General features: G+C 44.0%; 1 protein-coding gene across 1 annotated transcript in view; it reads right to left on the minus strand.

The window, feature by feature from the left end:
- Positions 1 to 20,446, minus strand: part of adgrb2 (adhesion G protein-coupled receptor B2) — a 208,165-nt gene that overhangs the window by 4,046 nt on the left and 183,673 nt on the right. The window contains exons 30-32 of the mRNA XM_056297981.1: positions 17,644 to 17,679; positions 15,033 to 15,146; positions 4 to 57 (exon numbers count right to left, since the gene is read on the minus strand). Of these exons, the coding sequence (XP_056153956.1) occupies positions 4 to 57; positions 15,033 to 15,146; positions 17,644 to 17,679 (204 nt within the window). The remainder of the gene's footprint in view (positions 1 to 3; positions 58 to 15,032; positions 15,147 to 17,643; positions 17,680 to 20,446) is intronic.

Raw genomic sequence — 20,446 nt, forward strand, 5'->3', positions numbered from 1 at the left:
TACACTCGATGAGTTCTTTTCACCTCCGGCAGACGAAATGCTCCATCGCTTTTCCCTCTGTTATGATGAAATGGAAGGGGAAAAGACAGTAGGAAGGGCAAGTGAGGAAGACGGAGAGAGAAGACGGGGAATCACAGTCACTGACAGACAACTCTGCCCTGAAACAATAGCCTTGTTCCCACACCTTTTCATGGTGAACAGGCTGTTGCTGCTATGTGTGTATGTGTATTGCCCCTTTGGTTTGTTTCTCTCTCTCGCTCTCAACCTCACTTTTGGGTTCTCCCATCATAAATTACAATACGTATGCACACTGGCACTGTAAAGGCCTAAATACAAAACAAACACACACACACACACACACGCACATAGTGCCATACATAATAAAAAATGATCCAGCAGGTAATTTCAGCAATATGCACAGTATATATGTAGGACTTGATTTGTAAAGCTGGGAGAAAAACACAATCGCAGCTACTTTATACCACTAGCAACTGCAGCTCAGGTAAGGGAGATAAAAGACAACCCACATTTTTGAATGTAAGTTGAAATAAAACAATTTACGTCTGAGAATTCCAGCAGCGTCTATACTATTATCATTCAGTGATGTAAATAGGTACACGGCCTGCATCTGACACATTAAAACCTGAAATGTTGCAGTAAACTCACTATTGACGCATCCAGGGTACTCACCATATTTTTTCCCTGATAATGCTATATTGTGAACAACAAATCTGTGTTGAGTTAAGTCTTGTCTATGGGGTTGCTGGGTAATGATAATGGGTGCAGAAGTGTTCGGGGTCTTTCAGATTTCCAACCTGCGAAGAGCAAACGCGCTCAAACACACTAGCGCAGTGACCGGTCGGATGCAATCCCCCCTCTGACCACAATGTGGGTTGTAATGGCTGAGTGGCGCTATTTGCCCGGCTGCCACGGAAGAATGTATCGCGATATATTGGTATTGACGATAACCGTGATATTTTAAAAAAATAAAATATTGATATCTTGTTAATAATATACACATAAATATCATGTAAATAATCCGGCGCCTCTCAAAATCATACCTGTTTCTTCCCGTTCTCGCTTTGTCTCCCTCCCACGTGAAGCAGTAACTAGCTAGTGTGGCGATTGCCCAAATTATGTTGCTATAAATAATAAATATGTTTCCGGCAATCAGTCTGTTTTCACTCACCTCCACATACTCATCAGTCCTGTCAACTAGTGAGATGGCTCTGATTTACCTGCTTTCAGAAAGACCGGCCCCTTACATCCTTTTATGAGTCACACAAATCAGTATGGCAACTGACGCCGGCGAGTAGAGAGCAGCGAGAAGGTAGACTTCCACTTCGTCAGCCTACCCAGGCCTTTGTACCATGTTAAGTCCACGTTTGTTATTGTCAAGTTGTCTAGGGAAATTTACTTCAGCTTCTGCCTAACCCCCTCCCCCCCACTTTTCTCCCCAATTGTACTTGGCCAATTACCCTACTCCACATCCGGCTTACCACCCGCAGACACGGCCAATGGTGTCTGTAGAGATGCCCGACCAAGCCAGAGACAACAAGGGACTTCTGCCCAAACTTGAAAAAGGCCTTAGCCAACCATGGGGAATGTATGTCACAACTCAAACAGCAATCTTCTTTAGTCTTCTATTGTGTTTTATTGAACTATTTTCAACTGTCAAGCTTTCTGATAATTGCATTTTTAGGATGAAAAACTTTACAATAAAAGAGAGAAAAAAACCCAATGCTGCCATTACTGCTAATTCCATTCCACATGTACAGAAAATAAAGCTCATTTTATCACTTAATCTTTCTTTGAAGGGGTATGAATCAAATGACTCTCACTCATATTCTACATCTTTTACCGAATTAAATCAACACATTGTGGTGATACACAATTCAGGGTAGATTCACCAGGGGCTGCTGCTCCTTTAAGGCAGACATTCAGAGTGCTGACGTAGGCACTGTTTAGAGTTTCCGGGATTAGCCATGTTTGCAGCAGCCTAGCAGTTAGCTGGTTGCCACGAGAGATTGTGCTGTAACGGTGTTGTTATGTGTGGCGAGTAAATGGAATTGACTCGACTCGATCTCTCCGTCTCCTCATTCCTGCACTCCCACATTGGTGACCCCGTACGTTGACAACAAACATGTCGACCCAAAGCGATGACGACACCGCTCCGGCTCCAATGATGCTAAGGTGTGGCTCATGTCTATGAATGTTCTCATTCATCCAGGTCATGGTTATCCAAAGGAGTTGAATCAAGTGCAACTGGACTTGGTATATATCCGTGAAGACGTTTTGCCTCTCATCCAAGAGGCTTCCTCAGTTCGTGCCTTAGACCAAGCTAGTCTGGCTCATGTTAGCGCTAGCATCTCAGCAGTGACGGTGAAGTTGCCCGAGTTTTGGTAGCACAGTCCCCGGCCATGGTTTCAGCACCTTGAAGCCCAGTTCGAGCTGGGAGGAATAACGCGGGATGTTACAAGGTATTTCCATGTTGTGGCGGCATTGGACGCCTGGACAACGGCCCGAGCTATGGGGCTACTGGAAGCCCCCCCGGCTGTGGGAAAATACGGCGCACTCAAGGCACTCCTTTTGCAGCTCTTCGAGCTGTCGGAGATGGAGAAGGCAGATCGCCTGTTGTCACTCAATGGACTCGGCGATAGCAAACCTTCTGAGCTGCTGGAGAAGATGTTGGCCGTTTTGGCACGCTGGCTGACCTCACCTCTGACAGGGGCCCGCAGTTCACGTCGGAGCTCTGGACTGCAGTAGCAGAGGAGTTGGGAGCGAAGCTCCACCGCACCACAGTGTACAACCCACAGGGCAATGGACTTTGTGAGCGGTTTCATCGGTCTATGAAGGCCGCTCTTCGTGCCAGCCTCACGGACAGCAACTGGGTCAATCACCTCCCTTGGGTCATGCTTGGCCTTCGCTCTACTCTCAAGGAAGACCTCCAGTCCTTGTCTGCCGAGCTGGTTTACGGCCAGCTGCTGCGTGTCCCGGGTGAGTTTCTCCCAGACGCTGTTGCCTCCTGGTCGGCAGCTTCTCGTCGGGCTGTAGCCCGGGACAGTGCCAACGCTTTCGCTCCGATCCCTACATCTCACCACTGCCTCCCTCAGCCCTACATCCCAAAGGATCTGCTGTCGGCCAGATATGTCTTCATCAGCCACGACAGCCACCGTACCCCCCTGCAGCTCCCCTACGATGGGCCCTTCCGCGTCCTGGAAGCGGGGCCTAAGAACTTTGTGTTGGACATGGGGGGCAAGCCGGAGCGGGTCTCGGTGGACCGTCTCAAGCTTGCCCATTTGGACCTGGGTGGGCCGGTCGAACTGGTCCTGTCCTTGCAGCGTGGACGCCCCCCTTCTCAAGCCCCTGGCCCAGCCTCGGCCCCTGCCCAGACTCTGGCTCTGTCCCCTGCTCCTGCCCCACCCCCATACCCATTCGGCGCAGCCGTTTTGGCCACCTGGTCCACCCCCCGACACATTGACTGTTTCACTGAGGACTGTTCCTCTGTTGGCTGTTTGTGTTTCGCCGAGTACTTTTGTGTTGCATTCATGTTTGCATTTTTTAGTGATGGTGAATTCTGGGGCGGCCTGTGTGGTGATACACAATTCAGGGTAGATTCACCAGGGGCTACTGCTCCTTTAAGGCAGACATTCAGAGTGCTGACGTAGGCATTGCTAAGAGTTTCCGGGTGAGCCATGTTTGCAGCAGCCTAGCGGTTAGCTGGTTGCCACAAGGGATTGTGCTGTATCGGTGTTGTTTTGTGTGGCGAGTAAACGGAATTGACTCGACTCGATCTCTCCGTCTCCTCATTCCTGCACTCTCACAACATAACTATACACATGTACTCATTTGCACACAACATGGCTAACCTCAAGCTAACTGTGAATTACACTTGAGATAAACTACACAGCAAGGCAACCTGAGTGATTAACTACGTTTTAACATTAGCCTAATAGCAGTGCTAACTAGCAATAAATTCTAATAGCAATGCTATGAATTCTAACGGCAGCCAAGGATTAATTAGCCCACTAGAGGCATCCCTATAGACGTCCAGCAAGATGAAGCTATCCCCGCTCCAATTTCGGTTTAATTCCGACTATTTGGCTCTCACTAGCACGCACCCGCAGCTCACGCCACACTCCCCGTCTCTCCCGTCATGAGCTCCCCCCCCCTTCTTCTTCTTGTTAATGAACGATTTTTTTCTTCTTCGTTATATGCATGAGACCCATTAAACTCTGCTTCCTTCCGTGTCAAAATAAAAGCTGCCGTTCATTTAGGATCTGGCAGTACAGTTATATATTCGCATACGTGCCCCCGTGAAATATCATCTTCTTCCATCATCTCAGGAATCTGTCGAGGATCCAACAGCTAAACATCTCCGGAGACTCGACAACAGCTTAATAATCACTCGACACGGTAACCGTAAGTCGGCGAACCCTTACAAAAAATAGTATGCTTTAAATTTATTTTATTAAGTAAACTTAAGTAAAATTCAAGTATATGTACTAGTAGTATACTTGTAAGTATACTTAAGTATAGTTTTGTTTAGTATATCTCTGATAAGTACTTACAAAGTAAACTGAAAGTATACTCGATGATTTTTAGTTTAAAATAAGCATAGTAACAGCACACTTGAATAAACTACTTTTTTGTAAAACCGGGTGACTTTTTGTTGTTGTTTTTTTGCTTTGTTTCCTCATGGCTAAAGCTTTAGGGTTTGTGGATTTTTGTTTATGAGTTAACTAAACTGAACTGTGAGTGGGAATAATTCCTTGTTTTGAATTTTGTTTGTTGGATAACCGGGAAATCCTAAAGTTGAGTTGATTTACTTTATAAACTGAACTGAATTATATGGGACTTTTTTTCTTTTCCTTTAGCTCGAATATAACCTTTGAAAATTAACTGATGGTATGGTTGAATTCAAGAAATGGAAACGGATGATCCGCTGTGGCGACCCCTAACGGGAGCAGCCGAAAGTAGTAGTAGTAGTATGGTTGAATTTATTGAAATTGAGTGTTTAATTTTCATGTCTTGCAATTAATTATAAATTAATTTGTGTTGTAAAAAAAACAGGGCTCATGTGCATTCTGAATGCATGTAACCTTTGTGGGGTTTGACATTGACTCACATTGGTTTTAACTTGGTCAAACTGCTATAGTAGCTAGCTACTAGCCACTACCACAGTGTGGCTACTACGGGCGCACAAAATCATGTCGTGAAAAAATGATGTATGGACTGTAACATTACACGGACATGGTCAGTGGACATTAAATGACAGTATTTCAGAGTTAACCACTCTGATATACTGTCAGCTGGCTGTCAGCAGTATTTTGCATTGTCCCCTGCTCTCTGCAAGCGATTTTGATTCGGTTGACATTGTATTGACGGCAGATGTTAGGCCTCGTGGATCTTTTATTCATCAGTTCATCTGGTTGCCTTTTCACTATCCATTAAGTGTAATTGTTCTTTTTGTACGCTTTTGTACAGTTGTGGTTACAGACTCTCTCTCCATCCCCCAACATTTGTATTTGCGGAGCGTCCTCTTCAGCTCCCGCGATTTCCCTGTTAGCCGGTTCGCTAGCTAGTTAGCTGCACAGTAAAAGTCCGTTTTTCTGCTCTCTCAAAGTTCTTTCCGCTGCCACCACGTTTCATTCTGCCCTGTCTCTACACTATACAGAACAGAGGATTAAAGCATTTTTTAGCTGCTTGCTTACACTATTTATTAATTCCGTAACCGCTTCACATACATGACATAACACTATAGCTAGCTACTCTTCCCAAGGGTCCCACTCTAAAACAGTCCGTGTGGAAACAAGCACCACATAACAATACTATTGTTGCTGCTACAAGTATAATTTATTTGCCCAAAAAAAAAAAGAAAAGAGAGAGACAAAATGCACAATAAACAAAGCTAAAGAAGAATTTGACTGATAGCATTGTTATTATTATTACTTCAATTTCTATAGAGATCACGATATTGTTATCCTGAATTCTTTTGGCCACGATAACATGTAGTAAAAATCTATTACCGTGACAGCCCTCGTCTGTATGTACATATGTATGCCTGTCCTTCGATTTTCTGGACAACCGCTCATCCAAACAACTTCACCCTCAACACTGCACTTCCTCGCGTCCTCAACAATAAACACCCGCTGAGTGCGAGGTCGATCGGATGAATGGTTGTCGAGAAAATCGAAGGACAAATATACATACAGAAAGAAAGACAGATTCCCTCCATTTTTGTTAGATGTTCCTTCCCTTTTATCATTTTCTCCTGGGCTGAATCAGTTTCACATTTCTTACAGCCTTTCGTGCACTGCTGAATGAAATGACACTGATTTGTAATTGATAAAATTAATTCAACATCTGTCAGCAAAATGATGAATGTCATCTTTTTTTAATCTTATTTCAAAGTGTATACACCTCATTCATCTAAAGTGCATGTTTGACGCCGTCATATCTCATTGATAACAACACTTCCACTGACGTTATAAGTTGGAGAGCTAATTTAACTGAAGAAAATGACAGCTTGAGTTTACTCAAAGCTAGCAGTTAGTCAAGTCAACCACCAGCTGTCTACTGGAACTGACTGTTGTTGCTCATTTTGGTGCCACACACACCATTCTGTTTTTATTTGAATGATGTTTTGTTCACGTTATACTCAACTCTCTTATTTGATAATTGATTTTGGTGCTATTATGTTGCTAAAGACACTACTGCTAAAGACCCTATTTTGTTGATTTGAATTTTGCAGTATGTCACGATGATGTGACATGGTTTTCAAATTTGGGATTTTATTTGTTTAATGTTCAGATACATTTCAACACATACATGAATATAACTAACTATAACTATGCATAAGATCAAACACAAGTTTAACACTACAATTTGTCTTTTTTTTTTATTATTCGGGACTCACTCAAATGACCACCTGTGGGTCCCGGGGACTCACTATATTGAAAACCCATTTACATCACTGATCGCTGATCATTTTCTGTGGGATAAAACAGCTCAGATTGGCTTAATCTGCCATATGAACTAGTTCATACAAACACAAATTTTTCCTCCACAGCCTGTTCTTGTCCTCTGCTTGTATTTTTGTTTCTCATATTCTACTCAACTCCTACTTTTAATCTTCCTCCACCTCTACTAAAATGTTACCACCCACTTCTTTTTCACTTTTTTCAACCCCTTTCAGTCGCTAATGAGCATTTTTTCATGCTATTTCTTTTTCACCTCTCTCTCCCTTTTCAGCTCATTCATTTCAGACATTTCTGTTAACTGTTCCTCTATGCCATATCCGAATCCATGCATCATTCATCTCCAGTTACATATTTTGTCTCATATTTTGATACACTCTTCAGTGGCATTTTTGTCGGACATCATTTACTCCAGCAGGCATACAGTGTAATTCACAGAGAGAAAGGAGTTAGACTGCTACAGTTTCTCCGTGGCATTCTCAGAGGTCAGGCTACATACTACAAGCACAAAACGGCTAAATGTTCCAAGGAAGGAGAGATAATTTGCAAGGGCTCACAAGTAAAATACAGATAAAAGAGCGTTAGTGCGCAAAGATCTAAAACCAGCCATTAATTTGTCTTGAGAGACCGCTGCGGCTGGATTGAATGCATACCAGCCACTCTTCCAAGTGGGTGCTGCTCATGGGTGCCACGCGATGAAGTCATGATGTCTAGTTTTTTGTTAGAGATAAGGAGAGACGGTCTTGGGGATAAGGGGGGGGGGAGACAGGTGGATGTAGATCAGTGGGTTAATTTTACCTTTGTTGACTTGGATGCCCATGGGTCTGCTGACTGTCTGGCTACAATCAAACTGGGACATGACAAGATGCATGCAACACAATGCCCAGTCAGCCAATTGACAAACGGAAACAGAAAACAAACAAACAAACAAACAAACAAACAAACAAACAAACAAACAAAAGAACAAAAAGGAAATCAATAAAAACTCATCCAATATGTCAAAAAGAATATAAAAGATACAACATTGATCACACACACAAAACAATTTATATTACATATACATACATGTATATGTAGGCGTGTGTATATATATATATAAAATGTACACACACACACACACACACACACACAGTACAAAAATGAATGAAATGAAATTATAACTCAACATCGAACAGGCCAAGCATGGAGGCCAGAGCAGATCGAGTGGTTACCAGAATATGACTGCAGTTTTAGTGTTGTCAGTGGGCTATGGGTCATTGAACCAGTACTGTATTACAACTTTTTTCCCCCTCTCTCTCTCTCTCTCTCTCTCTGCTCCCCTCCATCTGTGTCTTAATTCATTTCATTATATGAGAGGAATGGCTATTCAGCACCAGAGTATTTTATTAGAACCATGAAGGAAGGAAGAAAAAAAAACATACAGTAATTGGGCATAGCAGTCTTTAGCACCGTTTACCCCATAGTTGGGAAGGAATATGTGTCACAAGTAATAAGGCCCTTCAAAGAGCTAAACCCAGTGAATGTAGGGCAAATAAATTCCATTAGTGCAACACATTATGAACAAACGGGCAATCACATACTGACGCTTGCCTTTCTGCAGCCGAGGCCCGTGCAATGCAAGGCTAATCCAAGGCCAATTCTCTCTCCTTGAAACAGTTCCAGCTAGCAACTCGGGCCTTTTCACCTCTCTTTAATTGGTCCAAGGATACTAAATGAACTAAATCAGCATTGTGCCTCTCGGTGCACGAAGCTCGAGTGTTAGCCTTGTTCTGACTGGGCTGTCTCCTCATTAGGAGCCGCTGATAGAGCCGAGGAGAGCACCGGGGCGCTAACAATTCGCTGCACCAGCCTTTGGTTTTCATGGGTAATTTGTGTGGAAGGGAGAAAACAGTTGACGACTTTACACTCAGCATGGAGAAGGGGCGAAGAAATAATTAAAAACAAGCTAATGAGATGAATTAATTATTCAATTAATGCCTCAATCATGCTGCTGAGGGCTGAGTTTGGAAGGAGAAAAGGGGATACGAGAGACAGCGAGAGAGGAAAAAAAGGCCAAGCTGCGAGGACGAGTAGGGGAGAGAGAGAGGTATGTCGGAGGAGAGGTGGGAAGTGAGGTTTCACTGTTGGTGGAATCTGAGATGATTACATTAACGCCAGCAAATGGACAACCAGGCCTTTGGGTTGCCCTTACTGAATCAACAACAATTTTTTTGTCGTTAAAAATTATTCATCTCTGCTCTATAGAACATATTCTCAAAGCACCTGAATTACCTTAGCCAAATTCGGCTTTAGTAACGCAACAACATCGCTGGAATCTCAATACCAGCCCCAAATCTTAAGTATGAATACACAAAGAGAACAACGTCAGTCTCACCTCTCTTTTTATGAGACAAGCAAACAGAGAAAATCATCTTTGACTACCACCACGCAAATCCACATAGAGTATAATAGCCTCGGTTTACAACCTAAAATTCCCATGTACTGCTAAAGCCATTTAGACGGAATTTCAAATGTATTTCTGATAAAATTAAATGTTCATGCTGTCTCTGTTCTGATCTTCCATGAGTAAAATCACAACAAAGTAGGGTACTTATTTCCTTTGTCTTTTTCCTCATCCCACTGCGTCCTGCACCCCCCCCCCGCTATCTATCTGGAGAGGGAAGCCAAGCATGCTTCATTTAATCAAGAACACAGCAGACGACTGGATGGAAATACATCCCATTTGAGAGCTGAAAAATGCATCAGCTAGGCTATTATAGAGTGCACGCGTACATTTGCGCACACACACACGCACACACGCATGCACGCACACACTCAGGTGCACACTCACACAGTCACATGCAGTAACGTGCACACCCACACACAGAGGGAAGCAGAACTCAGTAAAAACAGTCTATCTACCATTGCCATCAGCGGGCACCGCCTGAAAACTTAGGCGATAACCTTATGAACCCTGTAGGCAAGGAAGAATAGAAAAGTCTGGCTCCATGGTGATGGAGACTGAGGCGGAGGAAATAATCCATTTTGAATCTCAATATTAACATAGACTCTACCGCTGCAGCCAGTCTGCTTTCCTGCAAAACTAGCCGAGTCCTCGATGACTCCATTTGTACCCCGTGCATGCTCTGGAAAATAGAAGAGTTGGAGGTTTTATTCCTCCAGGCTAACACCTGGGTCAAAAATTAGACCTGAGTGGCGGCTAAAGTAAATGAGTGTTCACCACTTGCTAACATGTTTACTTGGCGACACAGGGAGGTGAAACATGAACTGAGAACAGGTGAGTGTTGGGAGTGAGAGAAAGAGACAAGGCAGAAACCTGATGCAAGTGGGGGGAAGAGATGGAAAGTATGGGGGCGCAAAGACAGAAATGGCTAAAAAAAAATATGTGAGAGAGGGAAAGGATGACAAAGGGAAAAAAAAATCCGAAGATCCCGGGATATGGATTGCACCTATGGTGGTACATGTCCAGTAATGTCCATGACCCCTCTGAGCCCATTACACTTGTAAAACAGATTATTGGATAAGAGCTGAAGGTAAAAAGGTGTGTGTATGTACATGTGTGTGTGTGTGCATGTTACTGTCCTTGTCATTTTCTGATAGCCACTCATCTCCTCAATGGACAAAACAAAGATCCTACCTTTCCAGGGATATGACATGGATCAGTTCTTTTGTTACGCCATAATCTTGAGACCCATCTTTCCACGGTGATTGTATTGACCCACTGAGAGCCTCTCATCTGCAGCCACGTAAAGTGCATCGTGCTTTGGCTGTGCATTTGGTGGCTTTTAGAGCTGAGGTATCAACGAGTTGGTTTATGGGCTAAGTATCATGCTTTATGAGGTGATTATAAACCTGTTTGGCAGGCTCATTGTTTTTATGAACTGATTTATAACTTCTTTATGGTGTTGATGTCGTTTTTAGTGCAAGCTGCTGATACAGACACAACTGTACAGTTCGTGCCTGAGCTAAAATGGGTGCAAAAGTGGGCAAAATACAAGACAGCTAAAATGTTTTTTGGTTAGACTAGATAGATTAAAAACAAAAAAAAAAACCAAAACAAAAACATCAAATTATTTCCTTTTAGCATGGGAAAAGTCCCCAGCCCTCTATTAACCCAGCTCACAAATCCATGGACGATAACTGTTTGGTATGTGGAGAAAGCTCTTCTTTAGCACGGGCTAAAGAAGAGCTTTAGCCCATGCTAAAGAAACATTCAGTGGTTGAATATTTCAAAATGGGAGCTGCTCTGAAGACGAGCGAGGACTCGCTGTTGCACTACAACACCACTAGGGGTCATCTACTGATGGCTCCTCAAATCTGGTCAGTTCACTATGGGAGGACAGAACTGACAAGCTACTCTCACATAGTAGCTGTGGTTGATGACCACCTACATGGTAAGTTTATAATTTGACACCGTCTGGTTAGTGTTTCAGTGAAATATAAGTCTTGACATTTTTGTGACTAACTTGAATGCCGTGTCGGCCTTCGGCTCGTAGCCAATTAAACCATGTGCTCACACTGGTAGGCTTTCAAAGAAACACTGACTTAAAGTTCAAGACAGTGGCAAACTATGAGATAATCATGTAGCACATCAACCCATGGTTTAGAGGAATTTAAAGGGGATCTACTGTACGTCACTTGGTTTAGGTGGGGTTTAGCATGCTTACGTTGACTTTCTTTGTAAACGAGGGACGTTCTGCGAGTTAAAGACGGCTCTGTGTTTTGCCTCGGTGGCGGGGGAGGGGGAACCTGTGGAGGATGGACACCAGCCTTGGTGGTTAGACATAGTTACAGTTACATGTGTTTTGAAATTCGAGTTTAAATACTGTTTAGGCACTTTGCGAGACCTGCAAAAGTCATTTGAGTATTAAAATGTTTTAGAGGTAGATGATGAGCCCTTCTGAGGTAGATACAGGTAAGAGAGATCTCTCTATGGCCTACAGTTATATTGCACGGACGTCTTTAGCTAGCTGCAAATATTGCCTATACTTACTACCGTATTTCCCGGACTACAAGTCGCTTTGGTGTATAAGTCACACTCAGAAAAAAAAACAACAAACAAAACGTTTTGTTGCGAGGAAAACCCCCCCATACAAGTCACTTTGGTGTATAAGCCACATTTATATGGCGGTACAGTATTTTCAATGAGTCACAAGATTAAACAGTGCCATCTAGTGGCCTTAGTTGAAATGCAGCGTGTTCATCCGACAAAATTACATTGTATGAGTCGCCTTTGGAATATAAATCACAGGATCAGCCGGACGAGTGAAAAAAAAGAAGAAAAAAAAGAAGCGATTTATAGTCCCGGATATATGGTAAGTCATTTAGTCATAGGGCACTATTGTGGCGATGATTCACCTCTGCAGAGCAATGACCGTCTAACCATGACACGATAGCTAAGTGTGTTTGCTTTTCACACTGAGCATGGAAGAAGGGTGAAAATCCAATCACTGTCCATCATATGGTAGAGAAAAGAGGTTATTAGAATTATTATGGGCCATTTAGATTATTACCCAGGCAGTAATTATAATCTTCCAAACTCATCTCTTCTTCTTCGTGTAAAGACAGTGAAACACACTGGTTGAACACACAAAACAGATACACACACACAAACACACACACACACACAAACAGAGAAGCAAGAGGACCAACATAAAGGTGCACATACACACACACACACACACACACACACACACACACACACACACACACACACACACACACTCTTCATCTACATAACTGCTGTGTAGGCAGCATCTGGGTGTGGGGGTGACTCATAGTGAGACATTGACAGCAGCAGAGTTGAACTCAAGCTGGGTCTTGTCGAAGGCCTGACACTAATAGCATTATCAGTACAATCATTCACTTAAGTGCATAGTCAACTTACTTTTAACATAATGGGTTAAGGTGAGTAAGCCATATTCGTACTTCCCTTTTATTACCCTTTTGTCTCGAGAGAGAGAGAGAGAGAGAGAGAGAGAGAGAGAGAGAGTGAGACTGTGTGTGTATTTGTGTGTGTGCAGGTTGTGCGATTGACGTTCCCTGGTTGAGCGCTGTGTGTTTTTCAGCTGCATCCTGGTTATCTGGAATGAAGCATCTCCCTTCCTCAAACACAGCCACTTGAAAACACTGGCTCACTATCAGAAAGGCAAGATGAGATATCACAGACTAAGATATCATAAACTGTCTGGGGTGAAATCTGCCCCCCCCCCAAAAAAAACCAATGTGTTATTCCTCTTACACAGTACTTCAAATCCTTTCTATCAGAAAAAAATTCTTCAAGACACAAAAATCTATAAAAATGTTTAATAAAGCCACGAATGGTAATAAAATCGGAGATAGGAAACGCTGAGCAAGGCTCAAATTCCGCTAAAGTGGAGAAGATATGTGTGCCAATTTTCCTCACTTAAATGATTTAAAATGAATCTATTATCTGTCTGACCTTCAATTTCTTTTTCATTTGAGAAAAAATTCCAAAGCTCAACTGAGCATCCCCCCGCCTCCTGGACGATGACGGCCACCTAATATATGGCTCCCATCTTCCCAGCAGTTTTTCTCCTCTTCCGTGAAATATTTGGACAAAGTAATGAATGAGGAGTCAGCCAACATCCCTGAAAATCTTGATCAAGACATTGAGCAAATGAGGAGTGAAGGAAAGGGCTGCCAGTCTGGCGCGGGGCAAACGTGTTGTGTTTGAGTGTTTGTGTGTGTGTGTGTGGGGGGGGGCACGGGGGAATATGAGGGATGTCAGGCTGGCCTCTGCCTCTCCACTTGCGGTGTATATTAGATGTGAACCAGTGTGCTGCCAATGCCAGGGGAAAGTACACCTATCAAGGCTGACTAACTCATCACGGCTCCATGCACCACAGCCCTGCAGATGGCGTGTGTCTGAGTGTGCGTGCATGCATGTGTGTGTGAGTGTGCGTGCGTGCATGCATGCATGTGTGTGTGTGTTTGCATGAGAGTTTAAATCTTAATGAAATCGGCCCTCTGAAGGTCAGTGCCGAGCAAGCAGGGACTCTTTCGTCTGCTGCTAATGGTGCATTAATGATTCAAAGATGCTTTCCTTTCTCGAATTTGTGGGTGTGCACACGCGCGCACATACACACACACACACACCCACACACACACAATCATGCAGAAAAACACAAAAATGTGTAGACGGAGCAGTCAATAAAACAGACACATAAACGAGATACACATAGGTTTGGACAAAGCACGATGCACACACACCAGCAAACACATTTATTAAGTCAGCACTGCCCTACAGTAAAAGTAATTTGGTAAGTGGGTTTTAGAAATAAGGGACTTAAATTACTGGATTTGGAATACATTCGCTGGCAGTGATTGATTAGCCATCAAGTGACGGCACATGTGACCAATTGTTTTTGACGGGGAGCTAATAAGGCAGTGGGCAGCGGAGGGAGCGATGTAAATCCAGGCCAGTTACAGCATGTATGGAAAGCTTTTAAGAAAGCTGAAATACAGTGTTCTCATAAATTAGGTATTTATGAGGTAGTAATTCTTCTTTTTCTCCACGGACGCGATAATAAATACAACAGCGAACCCATCAAACGGCAGTGAAAATGTGTATTCACAAAACATTTGGGTTCCTTTGTGAGGGCAAACAATGGTTTGACATTTCCTGGCCAGTAATATGGCGAGATAAAAAAAAAATACTTTAATGAATATAAATGCATTCAAAAATGCCTCATGTTTGCAAAATGACTTAAAGCTTTGCTGAAAATTGTGATGAATGTACAGGGGCTGCATACGATTTAAAACTTACCGTGGTGCTGTGACTACTCAGCCAGTGCTGACTGCATTCTGTGACATTCATACATTGGAGAATACGATTTTCTTATTTTGATTTTTCCTCGTGCAGGGATGAGTGTTTCACACCGGTGCTCTGGTGTTGAAAGTCAACCTTTGTGTGGGGGTCTTGGAGGTTAGGGGTGTGGTAGCGTGCAGGGGGGTAGGGTTGGGGTTGGATGTGAGGGGGGTGTAGAGGTTGGGGGGGGGTCCCATCCTACAGTCAGGTGAGGGTCTTACCTTGAATGTGGACATGGCCGGGTCCCTGCTATACCTGTCTATGGTGTGGAACTTGGACGAGTGGTTGAGCTCATGGTACAGCTCAGAGTGTCTTTTGCGAGTGTGCATCACTTTCTGGAAGGGAAAGGAAGGGACAGCAAAAAACAAAAAAATGAACAGAATAGAAACTTAAAAAAAAAAAGGAAAAAAGTTAACGGATGGAAGGGGCCATCGGGTGCTATGGGGGGGGGGGGTCGCAATAGAAGAGAGGCCAAGGGATTGCAGCTAGGCCTGCCATGGGATGGGGTTAGAAAGGGAGGGCGGCAGATTGATCAATAGCTGGCTCGGGTTCCCACGTTATCTACTTCCTCATTTACCTCCTCGGTCTGTGAGAGTTTAGCCTCTCGGAGGGCGACAGTGGAGTCGTTCCATTGAATATTTGGCGAGAACCACTGACGGGGACATCCCTTTTAGCCTGGCAGCTGCTCGTCAGTCATCTTGTCAATTCAGTTATGCTTTTGCTCGGTTAAAGACTGACAAATGGGATGACATTGAACAGTTGCTTTCGGTGAAAGCCAGCAAGCGCTGCAAGACGGGCTCCATCAAGGGTCTCCACATGTCGTTCCTACAGGCAGCTGTTCCTAAACTTTGCAGTAAAATTCACTGATAGCAAAAACGGCATTTGTCACTGCCACAACTGCCGTCTCTCGGTGCTAATGGGCAGGGCTGTGCTGTGGCTGCTCAGCGGTGGCTAATTGTCAAAGTGGCTCGCGAGGTTTAAAGCGACACGGGGGCCAGATGCCAGCACACACACTCCCCGACTCACCGGCCAGGACAAGCGCTTAGCACTGGCCCCAATTACCTCCGAGTGAGCACTCTCATCTCTCTGCTCCGCTAAGAAGAATCTCCTTGTTTATCTCCTTTCATCACTGACACATGGTGGGCTTTTTTTTTCTCCATTTAATGCCCACTTTTTCCCCTTTCTCTTCTTTGAGCGTTGTATAGCCTCAGTTTGTCACCAGGGGAAAATGTGGTCGTTTTCGTACACCTTCTGTATTTTGAGTTGAACTTTTAAACTCCTTTGTAACCTCTCTGCCAGCTAGCGGTGTAACGCAACATAGTTGATCCGTGATCCGTCTGGGTCACCACCCATGGTTCAACACGCACGTGAACCACGGATTAATTGCAAAATTTAACCGTCATCGTGAGACACAGTATAACTGACGCTGTTACTTTATATATATATATATAAAAAAAAAATCCCCCTTTTTCTCCCCAATTGAATTTTTTTTGGCCAATTACCCCACTCTTCCGAGCCATCTCGGTTGCCGCTCCACCCCCTCCGCTGGTCCGGGGAGGGCTGCAGACTACCACATGCCTCCTCCAGTACATGTGGAGTCGCCAGCCGCTTCTTTTCACCCGACATTGAGGAGTTTCGCCAGGGGGACGTAGTGCGTGGGAGGATCACGCTATTACCCCGAGTTCCCCAAGCTGGAGGTAATACGTGGATTCAAACCGACGAGCCCCGTGTTGGTAGGCTATGCTACTCGGACACCCCGCTCAAGCAAAGTTATATTTGTCTCCATTTTTTTTTTTTGGCTGATGTAAAAAATAATCTGATCCATGACTTGAAACCGTGATATGATCTGAACCATGAGTTTTGTGACCCGTTGCACCCCTGTCGCCAGCAGCCTGTACTCATTTACCACGAAAAAAAAAGAGTTTAGTGTGAAACTTAGCTAAGAAAGAAAAAGGCAGCTGTTTTGAGCACATACAATCTTTCTGCAGGAAGATTCATGCACATCTGACTCTCGATTCGCCAGATAAGTAAAAGTATTAGCATGGATGATAAGCCATAGTCATTGTTAGTACCTGGAAACCGCATAAACTGTCTGTATGAAGGTTGCCTCCAGAGTAGAAGGTGAATATCCAGTCTTTGAAATCAACCCAATACTTACAAAAATAAGCAATTTGGTTGAATAATGCCAGGGTTTTCAAAAGTTAATATTTGATCTGAGACTGGAGATTCACAGGACACCAGGTCCTTCTATGAAGAACACACCTAGCACATAAACACACACGCCAACCCATCATCCAGTAAAGAGACGACCAGCCAACCATCTAAAAGCCACAAACTCCTCAACCCATGACTGAGCTTCTCATATTCATCCAGACACACTTCGCGCTCTACTTTGGCTGTTTCTTCAACCAGGACCCCCGAGACCATTTTAACGCAGGGGTGAGATGATAATGCCGTACCTCTACAACAATCAAGAAAACATTGTTTGATTCAGTTCGAAGGAAATGAAACTTGCCAAACATTGATTTTTAATGACCAAATTGACTGACAAAAAAAAAAAAAAACCCAACCCCCCCCCAAAAACGTGGTATAGCTGAAACGGTGAAAGTGGTAGTGGATCTTTGTTGAAGAAACCGCATAGTGTGTGTGTGTGTGTGTGTGTGTTAGGCCTTGCACATGTCAGTCCTCTAAATGCAAAGGGGAGACAGGCGCTGAGGGGATGGGGGTTTAGCGATGCTACTGGCTCCTCTATGTGTTACTCAGTCCGGGCAAAAGCAGACAAAAGCAGAGGGAAAAAAAAACGGATGGAAGGAAAGCGGGCCGGGTTCTTACCTCAAAGTCCAGCTCAGAGTACCGTACTCTTTTCCTCTGGGAGAGGAGGGGACGGGGGGGGGGGGGGGGGGGGAAAGAAGACAGTATAAATTGACCACTTTTGAAGACACACATCCATCCACTCGACCTGTCTCTTTCTCTCCCTACTCGTTTCTGCAGTCTTTCTTGTTTCTCTGACTCTATATATTTATATATTTCTCTTTTTCTCAGTGTCACTAAACACTAAAAGAGCAGACGCTAATACGCCTTGTCCACACAATGCAAATCAATATAGTCCTGCAAATGCCATTCAAGGCAGAAAGACTATTATTTTTTTTCAGTCTATTTCAATATAATGAGGTTAGCGAAGTAGAATAACTCAGAATTGGGAGCGAAATAAAAATTTCTCGGCTCACGTGCTTTCAAATGAAATCATCACGACCCCAGCATAAATCATCCTTCCCACTGTTTTTGGAGAACTTGTTGGATATACTCATAAAATTAAAAAAAAGAAATTCTCAAGCAAACAGCTGAGAAATGGTTTTCCATCCTCTAATCTTGTTTGGACTTCCTCTTCTAAGTGTGTCTGTAAGTGTAGCAAACGTCCTACCAACAGCCAATTTCACAGCTGCAGGCATCTCCTACTTGTCTGGCTCCGATATTGCCCTGGATTAAACTCCGTGTCTCCCTTCCCATCTACCTCTCTGTCTTCCTGTCTGGCAGATTCACTTTCGCCACCGAGAGATACCGCTCGCTGTGCAATTAGCTAAGAGCTGTATTCGGTCTTTATGAGGACGGAGGTGGTAATCTGATACCATGGCAGCAAGGCAGAGCAATGAAGACAGAGGTAAGGGATAGAGAGGTAATGGATAATGTGTGGACATGAAGATGGTCTCGTTGGCTTTGCTGCACACCCATCACCTGTGCATCAGTTGCAGTATAATTGCCCCCCCCACCTATTACATATGGTAAATCCTTACCTTACAGAGAGAGCCCATGGATCAGTCTGCTTAGTAATGCAGTAGACATACAACATGTGTGTATTGCATGTTGTGTGGGGAGGACAATGTGATGACAGCAAGGTAATGTTTTTGGCACTGTGATCCAGGCATGACTGGTCTGAAGTGATATCAGACTATAATCGCACATATTGAGGCATCCCGAGGTGTTTAGTCTACCGTGTTTCTTTTTTGGGAATATATTTTCATGTAAATATCATGTAAATATCATCTTTTCAGCGTTCCCGCTTCACACCTCTCCACCTCTTTATTCAAAAGACAGCATCTTCTGTGAGACATTTTCACACGTTTGACTCGGACCGTCTAGACAAATCAACCCCCTCGCTGAAAGTCAGCAGTGAGATGAGCTCTTGATGAGTGCATCTCTGTGATTCTCCGCATTATTTTGTTTTGAGTTCAGCAATAAAATGTCGCTTCAGTCACGTTTCTCCAAAGAGGCCACGTGTTGGTATCCATCTCTTAATCAAGTGCATTCAAAGGGGCGAGCTTACAGCGGCGCCTGATTAATTAACACTTGCAGGTTTCTCCTCAGGTTTTTTTTCTTGATATTCATGAGTGTACTTGCAGATCTGAAGATGGAGAGTTTTAATGACTTGTCCTTAACATCCTCAGCCCTAAATTAAGCATCTGCACTTTTCAAGGTAAGTGTCTTCTCAATCAACTTTGTGAGTCAGCAAGATGCCATCCGGGTAAGAGGCGGCGTGTGCATTAATGTGCACGTGCATGTTTCGGTCTGTGTGCACGCGCCTGCGTTTGCAGTTGTCACTCCATGCTCTTCGTGTGTGTGTGTGTGTGTGTGTGTGTGTGTGTGTGAGAGAGAGAATGTATGTTTCTGTGCATACAGCTGTGTTGGCAGAATGTGCATGTATGTGAGTGAGTTACTGTGCACATTTCCTTGTGTGTGTGTGATTGCATGTGCCTATGTGACTTTGTGTGTGTGTGTTTGTGAGTATCTGTGCATTTGTGTGTAATTAAGGCGGACTGAAAGACATTCACCAGGGGTATTTCCTCAGATGCTACCTGTCTCAGTCCATCTGTTGTGCCACATTGTAGGGCTAGGGGGAGGGGAGGATTAACACACACACACACACACACACACACACACACACACACACACACACACACACACACACACACACAGGCTTACGCCCATGGAGTAAACCAATCTGAAATTGGTAGTTGTTTTGAGGATAAACAAAATGTCTATTCTAATATCGGACTTGTTCCGAGCGAAGCGACTGTGGACTGTCATCATATTTCAGTCACACAGTTAGTCACCCCCCCCGCCTTCCTTTTTGTCTTCCTCACCCTTATTCATTCCTCGTACTGCTGCACTCTGCCACCTGTCACTCAAACTGAGCATTTGGTGATCGGCTTGGTGAAGAAGCTCGGTAAAAAGGCCCCCTATCAGTGCACCCATATTGGCGCAAACCGTCGTCCAACCCTCAAGGTAAGCAGTATACTCAAAATGAAGCGCACCTTTTCAAACAAAAGGACACGTTTCGAACAAGAGACGAACAAAAAGGATACTGTGTGTTCGTTTGCGTGGTGCGGTGTGTGTGTGAGGACCCACCACCAACAACCCACCAGTTTGTGAGCAGCCCCTGTGTCTGCAGTCGGTCCAGATATCATATGGTTGGTTGTGTCATGGCTGCCTCATAATCATTCTGCGCCCTCCAGTGGTGTGGAGTGACATGACAAAGAATGTTGCGTTTCAGTATACTGACGAGGACATGCTCGCTTGCGTTTCTTGTTTGAAAAGTTGGTTTGTCATTTCGAGTATACAGCCTGTTTCATCCTCTCCA

This window comes from Lampris incognitus, chromosome 18 (assembly GCF_029633865.1).
Source record: "Lampris incognitus isolate fLamInc1 chromosome 18, fLamInc1.hap2, whole genome shotgun sequence".
NCBI lineage: Eukaryota > Metazoa > Chordata > Actinopteri > Lampriformes > Lampridae > Lampris > Lampris incognitus.